At 41.0% G+C, this 24,829-nt stretch overlaps 1 protein-coding gene across 1 annotated transcript in view; it reads left to right on the top strand.

Annotated features, from left to right (window-relative positions):
* The window catches only part of syt3 (synaptotagmin III), a 33,744-nt gene extending 12,536 nt beyond the window's left edge, over positions 1 to 21,208 (top strand). Inside the window, exons 4-13 of the mRNA XM_068727995.1 lie at positions 931 to 1,320; positions 2,774 to 2,882; positions 3,510 to 3,686; positions 7,998 to 8,124; positions 11,116 to 11,334; positions 13,630 to 13,750; positions 15,172 to 15,343; positions 16,066 to 16,195; positions 17,511 to 17,604; positions 18,067 to 21,208. Coding sequence (XP_068584096.1) covers positions 931 to 1,320; positions 2,774 to 2,882; positions 3,510 to 3,686; positions 7,998 to 8,124; positions 11,116 to 11,334; positions 13,630 to 13,750; positions 15,172 to 15,343; positions 16,066 to 16,195; positions 17,511 to 17,600 — 1,535 coding nt within the window. The 3' untranslated portion in view covers positions 17,601 to 17,604; positions 18,067 to 21,208. The remainder of the gene's footprint in view (positions 1 to 930; positions 1,321 to 2,773; positions 2,883 to 3,509; positions 3,687 to 7,997; positions 8,125 to 11,115; positions 11,335 to 13,629; positions 13,751 to 15,171; positions 15,344 to 16,065; positions 16,196 to 17,510; positions 17,605 to 18,066) is intronic.
* The last annotated feature ends 3,621 nt before the right edge of the window (positions 21,209 to 24,829 follow it).

Genomic DNA, 24,829 nt, shown 5'->3' with positions numbered 1-24,829 from the left:
GATCACCATGAGGTTCACATATGTGGTTTTGAGTGAAATGTCTCAATAACTATTGGATGGGTTGAGGCTGACCAGATCCCAAAAACTCAAATGTGGGACAAAGAGTATTTATTTTGCGGGACAATGTGGGACACCGGCTTCACTCAGATATAAGCAAATTCCCAGTCTTTGTTGTCTCTGCATTTCCTTTTCTTTGTGCTAATTTCAATCATATTCTGCTTAAATCATAGCTTGTGACTTTGTGGTGACTCACAGTTTTCAAACAGCCCCATGCTGACAGCCTTCCCTGCTTTCCCCACAGCCATTGGATTAAAGACCGATTTTTAGAAAAAGGTCTGTCCTGCAGTGGTTTGACTTTTGAAGACCAGAGCCAAACTAAATGTGGGACATCGTCTCAATATGAGGGATGTGGGACAAGGGATGAAAATGCTGTGCAGTCCCACATAGAGTTGGACACGTGCTCTAGATGGGTTACCATTCACGTCCCCTTCAGGATGAACTGTAATAACTTTGGTGATCCCCTTACTTTTCATCTAGCACCATCTTCAGGTCAATGTTTTTATTTGTTTTTATTTGTTAATATTTGATATTCTGGTTAATGATTTGTAAAACTATTGGCATTCATATCAGCTTTGGCTGTAGTTTGTGTTTAGTGCTAATTAGCAGGTGTTCACAGTAAACTGGTAGACATGGTAAACATTATACCCTCTAAACGTCATCATGTGAACATTAAGCTCAAAGCACTGCTGCAGCTGCTAGTTGGTCTTGTTAAAACCACATTCTCTTCTTTTAAATGACATTTCTTTCTTTCTGTGTAAACACATACTTTATAATGACGATGCTATCTTCCTTTTGTCTGTTGAATCTTCTGTTTTTCATCTCTTTATTTTCTCTTCCCTCCCCTCCATGTCTTCCTCCGGTCCTCTGTAGAGATCTCTGTCAGTCTGCTGTCGGTCATTGTGACATTCTGCGGCATCGTCCTCCTCTCCGTCTCCCTTTTTGTCTCCTGGAAGCTCTGCTGGCTGCCATGGAGGGACAAAGAGGGCGGAGGCCTGAGCCTGACATCGGGGTTGCTGCCTGGAAGCGCTGGTGTCGGAAGCCTCGGAGGCACTGGGTCACTCCTACCACCCCTGCTGCAGAGGAAGGAGGGCCACTCCTCGTCCTCGCTCTACCCCTCCCTGGGCCAGCAGGGCCAGCACCACCCCCATTTCTCTGACCTGGTGGGTTTGGAGAGGGGGGAGGTTGGAGGTGTGGTTGGGGGGCCACAGGAGACCCAGGAGCCGTCCTACCTGGACATGGACTCCTATCCCAACAATGCTGGTGAGAGAGGGAGCAAGTTCCCAGAAAGTAGACACTAATCCCAGCCTGACTATAAAAGTAATGTAATGCCTCGTTCAATAACATCTCATTTTAATACACTCACATGGTACTGAATTTAATACTGAAATTTTACCTACATATAGTAAAAATAATGAATCTGTTCTGCAACAGTGTGATGAATACTGGCCATTATTGTATACATAGCTTTTCTTTCAGTAGTGCTATATTCAAGGAGTAGTATTCATGTTACAGGCCTAATCTCTGAATGACACATACTTGGTTATGAAGGAGTCATAGTAACTTTAAGATGAAGTTTCAATCATATCTGTACTTTTTTTTAAAGAATTAATTTTTAAAACAGCATACAGTGAAGAGACATATCTGCCTTTTAAAGTCCCAACTGCCCACAGGTTCACACACAGACATACTTGTGATGCCATTGGAGTGATGTTTCTGAATACAGCTCTTATATTCACTTCTCTTTTAGCTCTAGTTTTGGCCTCTTCAAACCTTCTAAATCTATTTAGCTGCTAAATGTTTAACTTTCTTGCCCAACTAGTTTCATCAGAGCTTGTTTGCAGAAAACAGCTACACAAAGTCCACGTGAGCAACGTAACTGAACCAGTAATGACGCAGAAAACAATCAGCTCAAAAGCTTGCTAGAGCTGTTGAGTCAGCTCATAATTCTGTGTGGGTTTGTTACTTCAAGCAACCCTTTCAAATTATTAAAGTCTTTTGATTTTAACTTGTGAAAATTGTGATATAGCAAAAATTAATGAACAAATTGGAGCTGCAATAATTAGTCAATCGACAGAAAATGTAATATGAACTATTATTAACTATTTTGATAACCCAATTATTTTTAATTTGCATTCACCAGCAATTTTTTTTACTGTTTTATGTTTTATTAATAAAACAGTTACAATTACATATGTGTTAATTGCACAAACATTGCATATTAATTAACTTAGCTCAGAAAGCTTGTGATGGTGAAGTGGTTGGAATCGACCTATTAAGTTTAACAGGAACTTAAATAAGCAGCATTTAGTGAGAGAAAACATTTTCACAAATAGATACTAACTGTCATAAACTGATATCAGAGATATGTTTAGGACCTGATTTTATGAACCAGCTCTATGCATTTTCACTCTGCTTTTATTTTTTCTGATGAATTGTTTAAGTTTTTGTAAAAGTTTATGGCAGTTCTTTCATATCTCTTTGTTATATGCCTGTCATGCTGGCTCATGTTCGGCTATTGTAAACATGTCTACTCATTCCTTCCCTTCTCTCTTCTGCTAATCACCGTTAACAATCAATGCGATCAATGATGCTGACACTGCATTACAAAAAAAAGGCATTGATCTGAGCCGTTGTAATGACAACGGCCACAATAGCACTGACAAAAGAGACATGTTAGTCATTGAGGATTGTTTCGTCGATTTCACTCTGTTAGGAACTCTGAAGCTGAGTCAGACGTCTCCAGATGTCCCCAACTCAGAGGTCGGAGCCCAGCCCCATAAAGATCTGCCCAACGCTCATTCCCAGCAGCAGGTCACCCCCCGGTCAGTACCGTGTGTATTATTGTACTGGGGTCATTAAAGAAAAATCAACTGAAGAACTCATGGTTTAAAATAAGAAAAGGAGGGCTTTACCTGTTAAAAAGTTGTGTTTGTGAGCACAGTGATTAAGACCGCACTGGTTGTACGATGCTGGCTTTAATCTTGCTTGCCTCTAATGAAGGCTTTTGAGGTCTGTAACTCATCTTACATTTTGTATTGAACCTCTCCATATTAGTTTTATACTGTATGAAGTTTCATCTTGAAAAACATCTTCTTCTTCTTTTTTAACTGATAGCTGTTTTTCCATTTCTACAAAACCAGAAAAGATCCACAGAGAACCTTTCACAATTTCTAAAAGATATTAACTTGTGTTTTTTGTGGTTTGTACTCCAGAAGCACCATCATCACACAACTTGCCTTGACACTTAATATGATGCATGCATGTGTAAAAAAAGGTGTGTACTTTTATGCAAATAATAACAGTGGGTGAACTCCATTTAGACGGTTTACCCGCCGCTACATCTCAGATTACGCTGCTGAATCACACCGCGGCGTAGCATCTTTTTTTGATCTGTGTGTGTGCATGCGCTCTTCACTTAATATTCACCCTCTGAGCTCTAATGTGTCTAGGCCCAAGCCCATGACTCACCAGCTCTCCAGTCCTGATTTCCACGGCGAGGAGAAGGAGCAGGTAACCAGCATTGGGCAGATCAAACCGGAGCTCTACAGGCCCAAGGGCGACCAGGGCGAAGGCAAACAGGGTGACAACTGCGGCAAAATCAGCTTCCTACTGCGCTACGCCTTCAAGTAAGTCAGCAAGCTCACATTGAAACCACTTACTCGCTCTGTCAGTGTCTGCTAATTTAGACTTTTTACATGAATGCCACAATAATTCAAAGATCTGAAGTTTAACCATAAACAATGAGGCCGTGACATCACCACCAGGTTAGCCTGAAGAAACTGCACTGGCATGCCGTGGGGAGCCCCATTGACTCACACGCATCCTGCTTTGATCAAAATAGAAGCTTAACTTTTCAATGGTTCTTCTTCTCCATGTCTAATTGCTGTAGCACCAAACGCACCAGCGGTTCTCATTCGAGGTTCGTACTTATACCTCCGGAAAGTGAATCACTGTAATTCGTATACAACCCACGTAAGTGTGAGCCAGGAATGTGCAGGGCTGCCACTAAGGAAGCCAGGCGACGTAGTATAAAGAGCGACAGAGTCCGCATTGTGAGGAGGTCGGGATGGATGGATGGATGGGTCAATACACACAAGACTTTGAGACAGGAGACCGCTGTTTGTGTCCTGTGTGAAACCGAAAGCCGCTGTTGACTTATTTTACTGTATTTTTGTTAAGTAACTTACGTACTTAACTAACGCCATCAGTGTAAGTGTATGTAATAAACATACTTATTTTAATCCAAACCCTGATCATTTCATAACCAAGAAGTATGGTTGCCTAAACAACAGGTTCTGCACTGCAGAGGCTCGACAGAAAAATAGAAATAACTTTTCGTAAGATATTATAGAAACCATTGTATTTATATAATTTATAGCAATCCAGTAATAGTTGTTTAAATATTTCAGTCTGGACTAAAGTGGTGAACCGACCGACCGACATTTACATCCATGCTGCTAAAATAGATGAATAAATAGATGCATCAGTTCTGCATTCTGTGGATGCCTGTGATAACAGTGCACAGTTTGAAGAAATAAATCCTTAAAAATGAGCTCTGAACATTGTCTGAGTGGAACCACCATAGTTAATCTCAGTGGTTATTAAACAGAAAGGCAGAGGGCTGCAAACACACCCTGGTTTGCTGAATTTCTTCATGGCACAGAACATTGAGAGGGTGCTTCTGGGGAAAATATCTTTATCGTCTTCAGTAGACACCGAAAGAAAACCTCCAACTCAAGTAGGAAATTGAGTTTGAGGGAGTGACGTATGAATGGGGAAAACACCATACACCACCAATACATTAGTGGCATTAAATGTAAGTGACACAGTGTATTTTATGTACTGTGTGGCACAGATGGCTGCAGTTACTTTCTTTTTGTTCCTTTGACGATTCTTCGTTGAATATTGTCCACTGGAGAATCTTAAGTACGTCATTGCTGTGTGCCATGCTGTGAGGACTGGGTAACGAGAGTGTGTATATTAATTGTGTGTGTACTGTAAGTCAGTGGCTGTGGGTTGTGGGGAGGAGTGTGCAGCTCGTTCGCTCGCTCTCGGTCTGTCTGTCTGCGGCTCAGCTGGCAGTCCCCCATTTCTGCCCGTCCCGACATGAAGAAACATTACAACATGGCGAAAGTGCTGATGGTCCGAAAAGAAAGAGAGCGAGAGGCCGTTTTAGTCATGAATTATATATGGCGAGCCACTTTAAACAGCAGCCCCTGTCAACGCATAATAACACCAGACTGTGTTATAGCTGGCATTACAGATACAGGGAATTAGCAAGGGAGTTGGACGGACAGGGAGGTTAATGATGAAAACTATTCACGCGGCCCTTTTCCCCCATTTATAACGTCACAAGATAATTTATGTTGTGCTGTAGTTGCCTTTCATTACACTTGAGGGAAGCTGTTTTAGTGAGAGGAGTAGAAGAGTGGAGGGAGTGACCGAGGAGCAAAGAAGACAGGTGTGTGGGCATGTTTGCAGATACACGCATGTCAGAGGTGTGTTAGCACTGAAACCCTGATACGATTGGTATGTTAATGTGTGAGACCCAGATGTTGGGGAGTAACAGTCGGAACAACAATGTCAATCTTCCACAGATCCTCTGGGAAAGCCATTTCTATTGACAATCCCATTAAAAGCTGACACATTTCCACAGTGGGAATAACAGCTAGCTTCCAGGCATTGTCTGCCAGGAATAAGGCCGTGAATTTACCTCTCTGTGCCTGAGCTGTAATAGGTATATTCTCTGCAGCAGGCCTGGTGGATTATGTGAAAAGCTCGGTTTGGGTTCAAGCTCACATCGTGTTCGGTTATAAGACACATGAGTGCAGGAAAATTTCATTTCCAATTATAGTATCTGAGCATTGCCGTGAGCCGCAGTGGCTTATCACGGCGACCACCAACATGTCTCAAAATCACACCGACTTAAAGATCTTAGATACACATATTTAAATTGGTCACGGTTTTCTCGTTAAAATATTTATCTGGCTGAGCTGAAAATGTAATTTCCCCCAGAATCTTGCCCTGTACATCATCTCCCTGATTTGATGTGATTGCAGAGTGGGCATGTTTATCCGATTGCCTTAATTGGATGTGATTCAGAGGTAAACATGTGTCCGGATTGGCCGTGGTTGTATTGACAACAAGCGTATCTTATTTGTGATTGGTACACACGGAGAGAGGATGTTAGAACTGCCAGGGTCACTGTAGGCGTTTGTGCCTCTGTTCATTCCTCAGCTCCAAAGTTCACGCTGACCTCCCAAAGCAGTTAATGAAGTGCTGACACATTGGTTAACACGGGGAGACACAGTCTAACGAGGTCTGATTAAAGGCCTCCAAGCCGTCTTCGTCTTCTTCTGTTAATTAAATACGTAATGAATGGTGCGTGATTAGCAACAATGTCTGTGGATGGAGCATTCAAATGTAAAGGCGTTTGTACTATGTGTGCTCACGCATGTGTTTATGCTTACATATTTGTGTGCGTGACAAAGAAAGCTACAGTGCTTTCATGCACATTAGTGAGTCAGTATCTGAGTGGTTTGTTGAGGACCAATATTTCTATTTTTAGAGAAAAGCTGCTGATTGTTAACTTTTTGCATACCTATATGCATCTTTAAACATTTGCCAATTATCCCAGAAAATACAGCCCGATGTATTATTCTTTTCTTCTGTAAAATAACACTTGAAACTCTTCTTTTTTTCTTTTGCCACATATAATATTAAATATTTGCATACACAATGAATGAGTTTGATTTATCAGTTGGTAAAAAATGATCTGCAACAATTTTGATAATTGATTAATTGTTTGAGTTTTAAAAATACAAAAAAGTGAATTGGTCCCAGCTTCTGACATTTGAATATTTGCTGCTTTTCTCTGTTTTATACCAAAGTAATATGATTCACTTTGGGGTTGGGACTGTTAGTAGGACAACACAAGACAGTTTTAAGTTGTACCAGCTATACATTACTAATATAACTGAACATATTTTACAATGCTGGTTATAAGCTCTATTGAATTGAACAGCATCAATCCAACAACTTTTTGCAGCATAAGAAAACATTCATTATTAATTAATGTATTAATTTGTGAGTGGTAACCACATTCAAACTTGTATTTTAGATTTTGGTGTTGGGGCTAAACCTGTGTTTACAGCTGGATTTTTTTCCATCAAATAAATAAGAATAAGAAGCAATTGAAACACATTTCTACTGTACTCTATGAAATCAAACAAAAATGCTCTATTATAATATTTTGATGTTAATGGCGTCCTTTAAACCAGTAGTTGCCAACATTCTTTGCTGATGAAACTGATATAAAGTCATGTCTACTTGTGACCCATCACAACAGGTTGCAGATTATTAAATGTCTTGTAATATTTTGTGTAGAAGTAGTAATCAACAAATATACAAAATCTTCACAAAAATCTATTCAAAGTTGATGACACAGACAGTAGACGGTTTAGTGAAGGGCCGATATCAGCTCAATGCTAGCATGGGTTCAGTTGTAGTGTGGATCCTGCTCTGTATGTATGGTGAGTGTAGACTAAAGGGTTCTGTGTTGAAGATTATTAATGAGACAGACTCTTTCTCATTGTGCTTACATTTAACATTGATGATAGTGCAACCATGATGCAGCTGCAGGGATGACACACAAACACACACATGCTATTTTGGCTGTTGCTAGCCTCAGAGACACAGCACCTCCTACACCAGAATGTGAGTAAAAAGCCTGCAGGTGTGTGTTTGTGTGTGTGGGCTGATCCTGTCTGGGTCTCATAGATTATTTGTATAAATTTGTGTGACCCCTGCCATTTTATGCCTTTTTTATGAGCTTGTGAAAGTCTAATGAAGCTTGCTCTTTTGTGTGTGTGTGTGTGTGTGTGTGTGTGTGTGTGTGTGTGTGTGTGTGTGTGTGTGTGTGTGTGTGTGTGTTTCAGTACGGAGCAATTGGTGGTGAAGATCCTGAAAGCTCTGGACCTGCCAGCGAAGGATGCCAATGGCTTCTCTGACCCATACGTGAAGATCTACCTACTGCCAGACAGGAAGAAGAAATACCAGACCAAGGTGACTTCCACCACACTCATCTGTATCCTGAGTGTAAACAAACATTCAAACAGCATCATCGGGTCTGACTCGTTGTTTCCCGCTGCTCTGATGACCCAGCCTCCTCATGGGGAATCAGTACAGTTTCACTAATGTAATGTAATCTAATCTGGGGCATAATTTATTCAACATAATGTGCTTCAGACTATTACAGGGCGCCGCTAACCAACTCCTGTGTGTTATTCTGGTATTTGAGGACAGTAGAGTCAATATTTGTGTCCTTTTTCGGGACATCCTGTACCAGTAAATGTACCCGTAGCCCTCAAAAGATCCTCCTCTCTTCTAATTTATTATGTCAAGATTTATGAGCTCGGAAGCCTTTACAAATGTGAGTTGTAGTTCTATGTTTGAAATCCATAAATATCACTGGTACGTTTGTGCAGCTTGTGAAGCTTTCAGTGACAATGAAGCTGTACCAGTTTGAAATGTGTCCCCTTTGGTTTCCCCCTTTGTGTGACTGTCTCCTGTAGATCACAAAAGCCCCTTCAGCCATTGAAAAGAGTGAATGCTTCAATCATTTGCATAATACTGCTCCCCTTTTGTTTGGAGTGTAGATGATTGTTTCATTTCAGTCACATGGAATTTTTACACCACTCATATTTTGCCACGCTTTCGTCCCTCCACTTGATTTCAAAAGGGAACCAGACATCACCTAGTAGATGTTAGGGCTTTGTGTTTCTGGTTTCTAAAGGCACAGTGTCTCCATCAACCACATGTTTAATCCAAAGCTAACAAGTAGTCATCAAGTGCTAATAAGCCGGAGTGACAGGCCCACTCACGCAGTGACAAAAGTTAGATTTGGAAAATCGAGTGTGTGTCACATTTTAATTATCACCAGCTTTATTGCATGACAGCATTTATATCAAACGCTTAATAGCAAATAAATCCCGCCAGTTAATCAACAAATAGTGAAAAAATAAATAGCTTGGAGATTGAAAGTGAAATGCCGTCTGCAATGTGTTAAAACATGATGAGCAGGAAATTAATCGTCAGACGGCATTTTCTGATTTAAAATGATCCATTTTATTTGACTCGTTATAGAGGTGACAGATGGAAAAGGATGGAACAAGTCAAAATAGAGGCGAACTAGACTGGAATAAAAACAGTTACCAATAGGAAATGTGTTATGAACGTTTAATTGTGTTGTGAACGTTTTAACGGGTTTGATGTGATTCTTTATCCCTCAAGGAGAGGAAGAAATTCACTTTTCTCCCTCTTGCTGAGGAACAAAGTTAGACGGTGTGGTAGAGGTTAATTATGTAGCTCAAATCAAAGCCCTCTGGAATATTCTGTGTCTTATTTTTGCAGAAATGTAGATCAATTTAAAATACTGTTTCATGACATTTACATGTCTGTTTTTGCTACTTTGAGCACAACGTGATTCGTCCTACAGGCAGTTAATCAAAGCTTTTGTATTCACAAGTCTCGGATCGCTCTTTTGTGAGGATAAAAAAAACCACATTCATAGGAAGTGATGCCTTTTATGTTTCTAATTTGTTTTGGAAGAAGAACATGGTGGTTTCCAGGAGCAGAAAATGGGCCATAAAAAGGAAAACAAACAAACACTTTTTTACTAAAAGATTCCGTACAGTAAAGACCACAGCAACAAGAGCTCAGTGACAAAGATGTTACTTAAAAAAAGAAAAAGATAATTAGCATCTTGTCGATTACTGCTTTAGGAAAAACGTATTTTGACCAAATATAGCTCTAGTTTTTGTGTTCTGCTGGTATGAAAAATATGCAGTTGGTTCGATTGGTGAAATAGAGTCACACCTTTTTAAACAGTTTACTGGGCAGTGGATAGAATATTTTTAATAGCAGCAAAATGCAACAGTCTTTGAGGATTCTGGACGCATCTTTAAAAAAATCATTATGTGTTGTCAAACGCTGCTGTTAGTTTTGGAATTCATCTCTAAAGAGACCTCGACTCATGTCTGTGACTGGAATGCAATCATCAATGCAAAAGTCTGGAATGTAAAAATTATGGTTATATGAAAGGCACAAACTGGGGCTAAGCCAGAAATTAAATTTGACAGCGCTTTAGATTATAGCACACAAAGTAGCGTGTGTGTAATTATTCAGGATATACAGGGTATCAAAAGAAATACTTACTGGCTACTTGAGTGAAGAAGATGAGAGATCTGACAAAAAGGGCTTTACTAGGAAAGGCAGGATGAATGTGCAAACAGTGTTGATGCTTCAATTATATTAGATATAGTTTCATTTAATTAAGAATTATGACATATTAACAAAACATTCTGCAGGGAATTGTAGTGTAAGAATTGTTTTAGATATACAGTTAATATTAATAATTTAGTGTGCAATATTTTTGTTGCTGGGGATAAAAAACATTAGGCTAAGCCTGGGAAGAGGGGGATACCTGTGTAGCTATAACCATGAAATAGTTATGTGTATGTTTTTTTTTAAGTGATAATAAATTACGGGGGAACAGTAATGTAGTTTTTGGGTCCAATGTTGAATCTATCTGATGCTCAAAACTGATTATGAACAATCACGCCGGAAACATATGCTTCCACTCACAGACCTTCTGGTTTATTGGACGACGTATGTGGTCAGTTATTAATATATTGACCAACTGAAATGTCACTTTCTTAATGTGATAGCAACTATTTTTCAAAAGTATACATTAGCAGAGGTAGTGGCCGTTACTGTTAGTACTTTACAATCGAAACAAAGCATTGAAAATGTGGGCAAAAGCCCCCCTTTATTACAGTGTGAGACTGTTGTATGGGCTGTAAAAAAAAGTAGTCCCATGTTAGCAACTTTTTCACTGTAATTATACAGTAGGGTTGTTACCGGGTAAAATAATGTTGTTTGTTCCCTCCTCATTGCTTGAACCAATTGGTGTCCCATACAAAATAATGACTGTAATTTGTGGCATTTAATGTAAAGTGTTACTAAATTCTAACTCTGTCTGCCTCTCCCTCTCAGGTCCACAGAAAGACCCTAAACCCAGTGTTTAATGAGACGTTTCAGTTCGGCGTGCCGCTGAATGAGCTACATTCCAGGAAGCTGCATTTCTCCGTTTACGACTTCGACCGCTTCTCCAGACACGACCTGATCGGCCAGGTAGTGGTGGACAACCTGCTGGACTTCAGCGAGGGCAGCGGGGACAAACCCGTTTGGAGGGACATTGTGGAGGGCACCGCGGTAAGGATGAAGCTCTGCTGCAGAAATGATATGAAAGAATCACATTGTTTTGAAGGAGAAGCCCACGTTAGATTAGATTACATGCAATTTGAATGAGCCTTGTGGCAATATCGGTCCGTTGCAGATTCAAATTATGGGCTTCAGCAGTGGTAAATAAGATGGAACCAGGAATTGAGCTTATCAAGCATGAAATAAGTGACACTTTCAATTCTAGATTTCAAGTAGAAGAGCGTGCATTCTTTGTATGAAAATGAATCTGAATTACAGTTTAGAAGAAACAAAAAATGTATAAAAAATAAAGTCTAAATAAAAAATGTATAAAATCGTATTGCAGTATAAAGCAAAATAGTAAATATAAACACAATAAGATTTGTGCACACATGGGTACATACTAGTATAATAAAAGCAGATATGTGGATATGTTGTTGTTGACAGAATATGTTGTTGTTGTGCAAAATGCCCGCTGTATTCTCATTAACAGCTGGACAGAGGATGTACATGCATATAGTACATGTCTCAGATTCATATTATAAATTATATTCAATTCACAGATCTATACGGCATGCACACAATATGCACATTTGTTTCAAGTTTTAAAATGTTCAAAAATGTAAGTAATTTTAGGATTTACAAACTAAGAAAATTCAAGTATTCAATATAACAAGCTGTATTGTTATTTCCAAAATTCAATTGGTGAAATTACCGGGCTACAGGCTGCCAAGGATAATCAACCGAGCCTTAATGGAATCGAATGCTTCTCTTTCCTGTGAGGTTATGTAGAAGTTCAGACGAGCAAATGGAAAATCTGGAGTTACATGGAGCCAGGGAGTGACCAGAGAGAACAAAATAAATGTATCGAGGCCACGTTTTAGTTCAATTGTGAGCAAAAGAGATAAGTACATCTACAGAGAGCCAACACAACAGAGCAGCCTCTGACCATCGGATTCAAGTTCCAGGGTCTTCCCATTCACTAAGTCAATAGCATCCTCCAAGTCAGCATATTTCCAATGATATAATCCACAAGCTCCCCGTTAATTGCAAAGTAAGAGTATCTATCCATAGCTGCAACCAAGGTCACGTGCATTAAGCAGGTAATGAATGAATTGGCCTTGTGTACTGCCAACGTTATGTAATTATTTAATTAGTGCACACGAATGAATCAAAAATCTAAATCATACGAATACGATTTAATCAAATTGAAATATTTCTCGTGCACACAAATAAGTAAATCGTGATCTCGGTATTTATTTGTCTCTCTCTACGGCCACCCCCGGGCTCACTGGAAATAAGAATTCAAACCACATAAATTCAGATGGATGATTTATGAAATAAGATATTCCAATGCCACCCATTCATAGGTAATTACATTTTCAAGATCAAGTATCTTGTGGTGGTTAAGTTTTCCGTTTTTTACAGGATTGAAATTATTATGGTCTTTACTTTCACGTCACACAGAGAAGCATGCACATTATGGTCTGTTGTCTGAAGACCAAATACTGTGTAGAGAGGATGAATAGAGCATCTATACTTCAGACTGGAAATGATCTGCAGTATAGATTCATTCAGTCTGGTAATGCAAGAGTCCAAATAGATTACTGGAAAGGCACGACTGGCCACATCCAAACTTTTTATCATGCAGTGCCCAAGTAGATTTATATGAAATATTCATAGAACGCTATTAGGAAATTAGACAGAGCAAAGTCTTAAATTGTTTTGGCATGGATATTTCATTTATTTAATAAGTTTAAAGTATCAGCCTCTTAGCGTATTTCAATGTTTCACCCGGGGAAGTATTGATTAGTGAGGTTTAAAGCCACTAAGGGAGTCATCATGCCACAGTGTGACCTGAATACCACCGGTGTCATTACTGTGGTGCCACAGACACCACAGGCAGCAAGAAGATCAGTAAATGGAGGCGGGGGTATAAAATGCCTGGAGAATCGTCACCTCTACTTAACACTTTCCTCCACTCGGGGACATCGACAGATTGGCATATGATTCATTTCCAGTGACGGCATTCCCCCCTCTGCCTAAACACTGCTGCCTGTCCGCATTAGGATGCCTGCTGTCACCCGCCGTCCGTCACACATGGAGCTCTTCTCTGGCCTAAAACAATCATAACACGGCGCAGCAAGGACATCTGTCTGTCTGTCTGACTCTGTTTCTGATGCCATGTGTGTGTGATCACTGCGTCCTTGCTCCATTTTTGATCCCCCTGTCTGTGTGTGTGTGTGTGTGTGTGTGTGTGTGTGTGTGTGTGTGTGTGTGTGTGTGTGTGTGTGTGGTGACCTACAGGAGAAGGCTGATCTCGGGGAGCTTAATTTCTCGCTGTGTTACCTGCCCACTGCAGGCAGACTCACTGCTACAGTCATCAAGGCCACCAACCTCAAAGCCATGGACCTGACTGGCTTCTCAGGTAAAGGATTAACACACACACACACACACACACACACACACACACTCACATCATGCTGCTGCGAGACCCCCAGCAAGCAGTCTGAAAACGCTGTGAAGCCAGTAAAAGGAAATGACAGAGAACAGCTGTCTAAAAAACAGCCACTTGGGATGCATGTGGATTCCTTGTCTTATTTCAGGTTTATGTCTTATTCGGACTGGCCCAACATGCAGTAGATAGATTTTTCATATGGAAACATAACAAGTAAACATTGTGTCATTTTTTTTGGAATAAAAGAATAATTTAAATTGTATTTAGCACCAAATGAAGACGTTTTCTCCACCTACAACAGCCTCTACAGAACAGAATGAAATGCAGCCGCAAGATACATGACTGAGGAATGCATCCCCATCTTTTGCCAAAAAGTGTGTTAAAAAAAAAAAAGGTTTGTCAGAAAGACATTTTTCAAAACAGAATAAATCACCGACTGAAGTAGAAGTAGATGAAGTATGTTAAGGGAAGTGCAAAAAAAGTAAATTATCATAAATCTTTGCTAAATAATTCCTGAAGTGCATCGAGCATCGACAGATTGATCGTTTCTAATTTTGAAGTGTAAGAATTCAGAAGTTAGATCTATCCTTCAAGACTCAGAAGTGGAGTTATGCATAATGAATATTGTACCCGAAGCTATAAAGTTAATTACTGACAAACACAACAATCTGTAAAAATGTGTTGCAATGTGTTCTGTTGCGATCAAAATCAGCTGCAGGTGTAGCACCAATTATGTCTGCAGTGAAAAGACAAAAACAACAGTTTTACCCGTGAGACTGATGTTAAGAAATGTGATCGCTAACGCTAACATTGAATTAACGAAAGTATTATAAAGGGTTTTATTCTTTAGTTATCCTTCACTTAAAGACTTGATTGCAACGGCAATGTCCTCTCAGATTAAATGAGATTTAAAATGATAATGACCGCACGGCGTAATTATTGCCACGGTGATCCCCAGATAATTGCAGTGCCTTGAAGATACTTTAAAATGCAGCTTAAATGGAGTCGTGGGTGTGTGTGTTTTCCCTGGCTGCTGTCACCGAGCGGCACATGTTGAATGGATAACCGAAGTGATTCAACCTGTGCTGCTTTTCTCCCTTTGTGTTCTTAATCCAGCTTTGCCAAGGTGACTTGATTTTCATGCCTTTTATGTGTTACAGACGCGGATACCTGTGAGCACAATGCCTAACAGCGCTTGCAGGAGTCTCCGCTTATCTTTTTCTCTCTGCTTTCTCCCCCCTCTTTCTCTGGCTCCCTCTCTCTTACTTCTTCAACGCTTCTCGTCCCAATTCCTGCTCTTCCTTCCTTCTTTCTCCCCCCACTACTCCCTTTTTTCTGTACCTCTCTCTTTTCTCATGCCTCTTTCCCTCTCGCTCTTATCTCTCCTCCAGACCCGTACGTGAAGGCCTCTTTGGTCTGTGACGGGCGAAGGCTAAAGAAGAGGAAGACCTCTATTAAGAAGAACACTCTGAACCCCACGTACAACGAGGCGCTGGTGTTTGACATTCCCAATGAAAATATAGAAAGTGTATCCATCGTCATCGCCGTGATGGACTATGACTGGTGAGCAGGCTGAGGTGTTGTTATAATGTAGCACACTCCGGGGGATTTAAGATGAAACTGATCATTACTGTGAAGTGTGCTGCTCATTGAATGTGTGTCCGCACACAGCAGTGTGATGTTTGCTGTTGCTTTTGGGTCCTCACATTTCCGTGGTGTTGCAGCTGTGTTGAACACGATGAGGGCCCCCTCATGAGTCAGACTCCTGGTGGACGTTCCCTGTTTTACATAGACAAGCGCCTCATGAATAAGCATGATTTATGCTAATGATGATGGAAGAAGCGTAACCCTGCCAGTGTTTGTCTGTCTGACGGTTGCAGCAACACTTGGCTGGTTGATGTGTTTGTGTATAGATGCACCGCCTCCCTATTATGTAGGCTGCCCTCCATTTGGCATCTCCATAGGTGTGTGCTTTTGTATGTTTGTGCTCGTGCCTGCTTCTCCACTGACATCGAGCTTTTATGCAGGGCTGTGTATATTTGTGAGCTGCTATTTAATATCCTTCCTCAGGAACTGTACTCTTTTCCTAGTAGTCAAGGTTGATAAATGAGACTCTGTCTGCCTGTTTCTTACAAGCCCTGTCTCCCTCTCTCTCCATCTCTCTCCCTCTCTCTCCCTGCTTTATTATTTCCTCGCTCTCTCCCTTCCTCCATTCACCTCCCTCTCTGCCTTGCTCTTTCTCTCTTTCTCTCCTGTCCTTGCTTCCATCCCCTGCTGCATGTCAGTATTGGTCATAACGAGGTTATAGGGATGTGTCGTGTGGGCAGCGAAGCTGACGGTCCAGGGAGGGAGCACTGGACGGCCATGCTGGCCAATCCACGCAAACCAATAGAGCACTGGCATCAGCTTGTGGAGGTAATGAGCATAGGATGTGTGTGTGTGTGTGTGTGTGTGTGTGTGTGTGTGTGTGTGTGTGTGTGTGTGTGTGTGTGTGTGTGTGTGTGTGCATTCATGTGTCATCTCCTACCACATATGTTATGTTCAGTTCTTCTGTTGCTTCCTGCACTGATCAAATCATTTTAACATTTGATTACCATTATTATTAGAAGTAGTGAAAGCAGCAGCAGTAGCGTTTTAAGAACAGCAGTAGTAGTAGTAGTAGTGATAGAAGTACTAGTACAGAAACATTAAAGTGTCATATTCACATAAAAGTTTTTAAGTATTAGAAAAATAATTTATTACATTTTCAAATTGAATGAGCTCAATAAAATGAATGGGCCCATTATATAGAACACATTTTAATTGCTTTATATATTTTTGGGGAATTAATCTGTAACAATGAATCATTTTTACAAAGCTAATTGTTGTGCTTGCCAAACCTTAATCAAAAGAGAAGCAATTACTAACTAAAGCTGCGAGTTATAAATATAATTTATTCCTTCTGAAATATTGTAGCATAGGTTTGAATTGTCTGATACCTCATATCTGATATTGTAGATATCAAGCTTAGCTCAGCTAACCCATCATTAAACCATACCATTATTTTTTTGTGTGAGGATTAAACAAATGAGTTAATATATAACCTTAAGAGGTACTGGTAGGTGGATATTGTTATCTTTTGACTGACTGAGGCTAGCTGTTTCCCCCTGTTTCCATTCTTTGTGCTAAACTAAGCTAACCCAACTGGCTGCTCGCTGTGGCTTTATTTACCAAACAGAAACGAGAGAGGCATCAAGCGTTTCATTTGACTGCTGAATAAGCACATCAAAGTGCCAAACTCCTTTAGATACAGGACCTGAGTAAATTTACTTACTTGCTTTCCACCACTAAATGCAGTATTGATTATAGTAGTATAACATGTAGTGGTGGTACACTGCAAAAGCCCCAAATCTTTAAAAGAAATGTGTCTACTTACAGTCAAAACATTTCATAACACTTTATAATAAGGCACAATCGATTAACAAGTAGCATTTCAGTGAGATATAGGGATTTGTTTTTAGACATCTTGATTATCTTTTTATTAGTGACTTCTTCTTTTGAGCATTACAGGCATATTATGACACTTCCTAATACTAGTGAACTGAAACCAGTTTAAATATTATAGCATTTCATCAACCTTTCATTTGTTTCAACTCGTTGTTTAAAAAGTGTTTCTTTTCATCATGAATAATGAACAATTCTGTATTATATATCTGTATTTCTGAATCAATTTTTTTTTATTTCACCACAGGAAAAAGCAATTGGTACATTCGTGTCTAAGACTGCTACAGCGTCCTCCCCTAAGCCGAACATCGTGGTGGACAGTCCTCACTCCGATTAAAACTGTGAGCCTCTCCTCGTTTCGATCGGACGTACTGTTTTTTTTTCTTCTCTTATCTGCATGCTTTCACACATACTGTGTGACTATTTTTAGGCAACAGTGTATTGGAATTTGCATCCCTAGTCCACATACAATCCAATTCCTCCTTGATTGCTGCTTGCAAACAGGCCTCACTGTATTGGAATCTTGAAGTACTGTACATCCACACACTGTGCAGCAAATGCTCTCCAGTCAGATTCACAGAGGAAGCCTTTAAAGGCATGACCTGTGTGATAAAGTGGAGGCTGTGGTGCCATCAGAAGCAGAAGCATCTGTATAATCTTGATGTTATGGGTTATGTAATGCACCCCCCCCCCCTCCCCCCCTCCCTCCACACTTACATTACTGCATAGTGTTTATATATTCTCTCGCCCCCTGCTGTTTCTCTTGCTTAATCTGCCTCTTCTCCCTTATCCTCTTTCCTCAGGTCGTTATCATCTCTCCAGCTCCAGACTTTCCTTTTTCTTTCCTCTCATCTGTGAATAATTCTCTCCATCAAAGAAAGAGAGACGCGGAGACACTGCTTGTGTCCAACTGCTAGTGCTGTTTTGCTCATGCTAATGAATCCTTCAAGTCCTGTGCAGAACAAACAATATCCATCACAAGCTACACCTTTGAGCATCAGACCACACATTTACAAACACATGCAGATACTAAATGGTACAGTAGGACTGATTTCGTAACTGTAAATGTGGGATCTAGCAAGGGAACAGACACACACACACACACACACACACACACACACACACACACACACAAATACACAGTTTGCAGTATGTGCATAGTTCATGTGTGCTTCAGGTTAGTGTAGTATTTCATCTAGGAGGAGCGTGATGTGACAAACTTTTCTCTCTTGAAAAAAAAAGAAAAAGAAAGCCATCCTCGAATGGCCATTTCAACCAGGACCAAAGGTTCATGCCCTTGTACAGACTATAAAAGAAGAAAATCACTATGTCGATATTTTTCTTTGCAATATTGGTGTACAGCATCTGCCGTACTGTATGGGAAAACATCTCACACAGTACTTAGCAGGACAAAAAAAATATTGAGGTGGATTCTCCCGGCCATTTTGGACGCCTTCTCCAGGCTCCGCATCCTCTTGTTTCAGACTGAACTCGCTTATTTTCCACAGAGGACAGACGACAAAGCGTCCAGTGGTCTTTATTGATGTCAGAGGAGTCGAAAAATGAGGACAGACTCATCGGTTTAAGCATGTTACGCAACCTTGAAATGTGTTCCTCTTCCTCATGCTTTTTGTCACCATACTCATGGTGCTCATCAGTATACATTTTTTTTTTGTTTTTGTTTTTGTGATACAATACACATATATCCATCAGCAAAAGAGTTTATTCATGCTATTTTTACAGTCCACTGAAGATGCGATGGTGTGACTATTTGATCGTCCTCTGCTTTCTGGCCAAACTGACAGACTTTTCCTAATGTAGGACTACACAGGTCGAACAAAACCTGCCTTTAGGATCGGACCAGCATCTGTTTGGAGTGCACTCGCTAGAGGACGTATCCCACAGGGAAGGATAGCACCACTCTGTTTTATTTTTCTATCATTCCAGGACTGACTTTCTTTTCTTTTCTCAAGAAGTTACCATCCAGCTTCAACTAAAAAATGATTTATCTTCAAGTCCACATCATGTCCCTGACAAGACTTTAGAAGGACACACATGTCCGTATTGCTTTTATTAGTGTGTTTCCGTGTTTGTGGGCGTTTGTTTTGTATTTGTGCGCGTCTGTGTGTGTGTGTATGCCTGTGTGTCACTGTGACCTTGTGTGTGACACGTTTCTGTGCTCACTCCCTCCCTCGTCCTTTTTCTGTCTTTTGCCTCCCTCACTCCCCAAATCCCGGCATCCACGGACACAAAAACGCTCGTCTCGGAGCCAAATGTGTCTACTGTCCCGTGTCTTTACAAAGAGCCATTTTGTGTGTGTGTGTGTGTGTGTGTGTGTGTGTGTGTGTGTGTGTGTGTGTGTGTGTGTGTGTGTGTGTGTGTGTGTGAATGTGTGTGTGTGTGTGTGTGTGTGTGTGTGTACTATACGTGCCTCATTGCACTAGGTTGGGAAACACTGTCTTTCATAGACATTAGTTGGTATTGTCTATGTCGTAATCAGAAATCAGCTGCCAATCATTCAACCCTCCTCTCCTCTCTAACCCTTTGCCTGATGTAAGTAACTGTGTTGATCGTGTACTTCTTTCAGTAATTTGTGTACTGTATGTCCGAAGGAAAAAACAGATGGCACAGTGATTGAAAATTGAATTGTTGGGGTGAGTTTACGTGAAGGAATCATTTGTTGCGGCCTACAGATAATGACAAATTTAGATCCCTCTTATAGCAAGACGACAAAGGAGGAGGTGTTGTGAGAAAAATAAGCGCCTGGAATTTCTGCACTTCCTGTGAAAAGCGATACAGACTTATAAAGCCATGTCTGTCACTGCTACTACGACTACTACTGTAACCTCAGCAAAACAACAGTACAACACCTCACTACAGCTTCTTGTATTGCTATCGTTGCCATTTCTCTCTCATCCTCTCACACACGCGTCTGTGCAGGATCGTGTGTGTTTCAGGGTGGGGATCTAGTTTCGTTCTCTTACTCACCGGCGTGCTTGATCGGGTATACGGGAGGTGACACATCCCGCATCGTACCTGCAAGTATTCTGTGTGCTGCTGGGGGATTATCGACCAGCTTGTATAAGTAGATATGGTATTGATCCATTGGTCTCAAGGCCCCATAATTCTCTCTTTCCCAGCCTCTTTCTCTCTCTCTCTCTCTCTCTCTCTCTCTGCTGGTGTCTACCCTATTTAGTCCTTGTGTTACTGCCTGGTGATAGATTACAAAACTCATAGTGGAACCAGCACACCTCCCCTCCCTCTCTTTCTGTCTAATTACTGTCTGATTACTCATTCTCTCGTTTTGTCCTACAGCAATCCCCCCCCCCCCACACACACACTCTACCTTCCCCCTCACCTATCCATTTCTCTCTCTACTTTTTTCTATTGCTCCCTCTGCTCTCTCACATCCCTCCATCTTGCCCTCTTTCTTTCTGCGTATGACACCCCCCTTCCGTCCTCTCTATTCTCTCTCGCTGTCTTGTCGTGTTAGTGCAGTTCTGAATGGTCATGGGGAAACATGTTTGCATGCTTATATTAACATGAATGATGTCAACTTGATGCAATGAAAAATTATATAAGTGATGCTTTAAGCAAAATCTGACAATGAACTTGATACTAATACTACTAATGACGACTAAATGGAGACCCAGCAATTGTTTATCTCTGTGGTCAAAAACAACGATGATGAAAAAACATTGTTTATGCTGTATTTATCTTTCTTGAATTGGTATTCTTTTTGATTTTCAATTGTTTTTTTATATATATAATTTATTCAAGAGGTTTACTTTTTTATTGGTTAAGGCTGAGAATTTGAATGAGGGGTTCAGTCAGGGCGATTGTTTCCGTGGGGACAGCTGTGCCAGGTCGCAGGATATCGGTGAATGTGTAAGTAACAGTGTGGCTGAAGCAATGATCATGGAAATAAATGATATGTATCATCCAGCGTCGTGTTTCTGACTTCTTTTTATCCACTGGGTGGGTAGGCAGGAGAGATGGTGGAGCTACTGTCACACATCCCAGGCAGTGTGCTATATTTATATTTTGCAGGGCCCTGGGCATTTCCGATGTACACAGTCTATATTTGACTCAGGCATGGGAGGTAAGACACTGTACCTGGACAGAAGCAGCCTGAACCCAACTTTTTTTTTTTAGCACTAAGCTCTCTGACTTTCTGCTGTGCATTAAGTCGTGTGTAATTATTCAGCCACTTTGTCATGAATTCTTTATTGTGGCCGCATTTTGCCTAAATGCAAAATGGAGCACTGCTGCCTGCCCTGTGTGCTTTGCTCAATCTGGCCTACCTACTTCTACACTGTCTTCTTTTATTTTTTAAAAACTCATATTTGTCATGTGGCTATTATCTCTTGTTAAAGCAAAGATGCAAACTAATAGTGACCTGCAGCTCCAGCACTTCAGCAGAGGGAGGAGGAAGACCGAGCTCAGATGTGCAGGGGAATGACAGAGAAGGAGGAGTAGGAGAGGATTAAACAAATGAAGGAGGATGAAGAGCGGGAGAATGCCAGAGTGGAGGAGGAGGAGGAGGAGGAGGAGGAGGACACAAATGGGAAAACCTGGAGAAGAGAGGGGTATAGCTACATGCAGGATGTGTGTGGAAGTGGAGACAGGAGGTGGAGGAGGATAGCTCTGTATATAGACACACTCATCACGGGGCACCGGCAGCATACTGACAGTGTTAACAGTTCAAGAAGAGCAAAAGACACACACACAAACACACACACACGTGCACATACACACGTGACAACGCACCAGTTAACGCTGTAGACTTTTGAGAGAAAAGTGGAAGGAGGGGCTGGGGGGGGGGGGGGGGGGCTGCTGTCTCCATGGCAACGTTCCCACCGTGCAGAAAAAAAATCATTTAGTCGGAAAGACATTTCACTCAGTTCAGTGAGCTGAAAGAGGCAGAGAGGGAGGGGGAGCAAGTTAGAGACTGGGGGAGGTGTGTGCACTAGAGCTGTTTGTATCACACTGGAGGGATTTATTTAAAGTAAGCTGACAGCAAGGCATTAGCTCTTATTGCTAATATATCTGGTTAGAATCCATAGTCATTATGATTCCCCTTGCATCAGATATGCAATAGCTTTGGGTGTTACTCTGGTGTTACAATTGTCTTGACATCTGCCCTCTAAATGTACATCTAGGTAAGATGTTTGAAATTCACCTGCACCACCTACACATTGTGAAAACCTTTCGTGACCGAAACTTTCAAACTTTTGTTTTCTCATCTAAAAAGCGCTGCGCAAAGGGACTCCGACCTTTTTATAAGTGCACTTATTATGCCACGTATACAGTTTTTAACATTTTTTTTTCAAACACTATAAATAATACCCAAAACCTTTCAAAATAATGAATTCAATGAGCGCATGCAAGTGGAAACCCCAACCAACAGGAGTATTAAAGTAGCTTGCCTCTGCAGGGGAGCAGGGTTTTAATACAGGAGCTGGTCCCCAGGAGCTGACCTTCTCTATAAATTGCTTTCATGAATGAACTTAATGAGATTCACCTAACAAACAGAAACTTCCGTGAAACATCCTTTTGACATTTAACCTCTGGTGTCATGGCCTCAAATTAGGAATGGAAGTTCAAATCCATATTTGAGGCCTTTTTTTTATTACTCAAGACTGCTACTGCACAGCACCGGTGCCAGACTGGATTGAAGAGCCCCAGAGACTGGCAGGGGAGGGTACTATCACACAGCCCAAACACTCTGGGTTCCTCTGGTAACCCATTTGTGTGGATGTCAGTGTATCAGCATGCTGGCTGTGATTACCTGTTGTGGGCAGACCATCTGGCCCTCAGCATCCCAGCTGGGTACCACGGTCAGGAGACGGATTGTCTTTACCACACCACCTGGACCTCGCAGACATGGAGCAGCCAAGGCAGCGACCATATTTCTCATTCATATTTTATTATGTCATGCTCTGACCAACAAAAAAACAAACAAAATGCAAAAAGAGAAAACATTGTCTGGTTTTCCAAAAAGGCACTTCCAGAGAGCAGGCTTTCTGTAATTGCTTGGCAACTGCTGACACCGTGTGTGTTGAAGTTCAAAGCAGCGAGACACACAGTATATCCCTCAGAGCAGCATAAAGCATCGAGGGTGCCTACGCATACACATCACACACAGACACATACAAATATTCACGAACCGTTCTGTCAGTTTGATTTGGCCACGAAGCTCAGTCAGAATCAAAAAGCTCTGTGTATGTGGGCATAAACCTTCCCTAAGAGAAACTTTTCTTAGGCCCTGCTTACCGACGCCTGGATAAAAAAGCCGCTTGAGCCCACATTTTCTTGCCCTTCCTAGAATTTGGGTTAACGTGATAAGGAGCATTGTTTCTGTATGTTTTGAGTTTGATGAGGTCTGAAGCCCTTTGCTCAACGCTGTGCTGAGCTGACTCTAGCTGACAGTGCCACAGGAGGCAATATGCTATTGTTGGACCCACAGAAAAAGTGCCGGAATGTTACAACGACAGGTTAGCTGCTGGTGCATTGTGCTGATCTGACAGCAGGTTAGCATGCTGATTGCTGCTGTAGTCATTACGCTCTGTTTCTATTTTCAGCGCTGAGGATTTGGAGGGGATGGGCAAGTGCTGAGGAGAAGAGCTTGAATGGAAAAGCTATTAGAGGGAAGACATGCACACCAACATGTAAACCTGACAACCAGGTTCAGTGTTTCAAGTAGCAAATCAACAACATTTTATGTCCATTTAGATATCTGATGATATAATGATATAAGTACATTTTCTAAGGAAAGAAACTACAGTGCATCAGAGCTATTGTCTCTAGAGCTTTTATGTAACTTTACTCAGTCTAAATATATACATACTGTATACATACCAAGGCCCTTTAAGTTGCTGTCTGTAACTTTGCCTCTCTGATAAAGACTAGGCTTCTTACTGTAGATATTTGCTGACATCTTCTGGAGATCTGGTTCAACAGCACTTACAAATCACTAGTGTTCTTGCAGAGAGCTCTGATTCAAACTTTAAAGAAGTGAATATTCTAGGTTACATTTCCTTTTTTTTTGAAAGTGAACACATCTTGCATTATTTTCTCATGCCCCCTGCCAAACTGAAGTATGTTCCCGGGGATATATCCAGAATGGGGTTGATCCTTGAATGGTGCATGTTTCAAATGTCACCTCATTTTCTATGTGCGCACTGCAAGAAGCATGCTGAAGGTCAATAATCAGAGAGGGCTGTGGTTTAGCAGGTCTTTTAGCAGCATCAATTCTGCTGCTGTCCACATAATGTCAGGAACGTGTTCCGTGTTTCTGATTAAAATCTGTTTCCGCCAGATTGAGTATCAGACCAGTACTGGCTGCACGTCAAATCAAACATGTTTGTTCTATAAGACGAATCTGAACATGAGCTTGAGCTTATTAATAGAGCAAAACTGATGATCATGTCTCTGTAAGTACTTTGTTTAAGTCAGTGGCTAATTGTGTAGTGCTAGTTCTTTACCTGTCAGGATATTAAAAGTCTTGTGAATATTCTCAGTTTTAACCTTAAAAAAGGTCCCTGGCTCTGTCTATCTGAGGAT

Source organism: Cebidichthys violaceus, unplaced genomic scaffold (genome assembly GCF_023349555.1).
Source record: "Cebidichthys violaceus isolate CVI_PGR_0920_01 unplaced genomic scaffold, fCebVio1.0.p SCAF_40, whole genome shotgun sequence".
Lineage (NCBI taxonomy): Eukaryota > Metazoa > Chordata > Actinopteri > Perciformes > Stichaeidae > Cebidichthys > Cebidichthys violaceus.
This window is presented reverse-complemented; position numbering and strand designations above follow the sequence as displayed.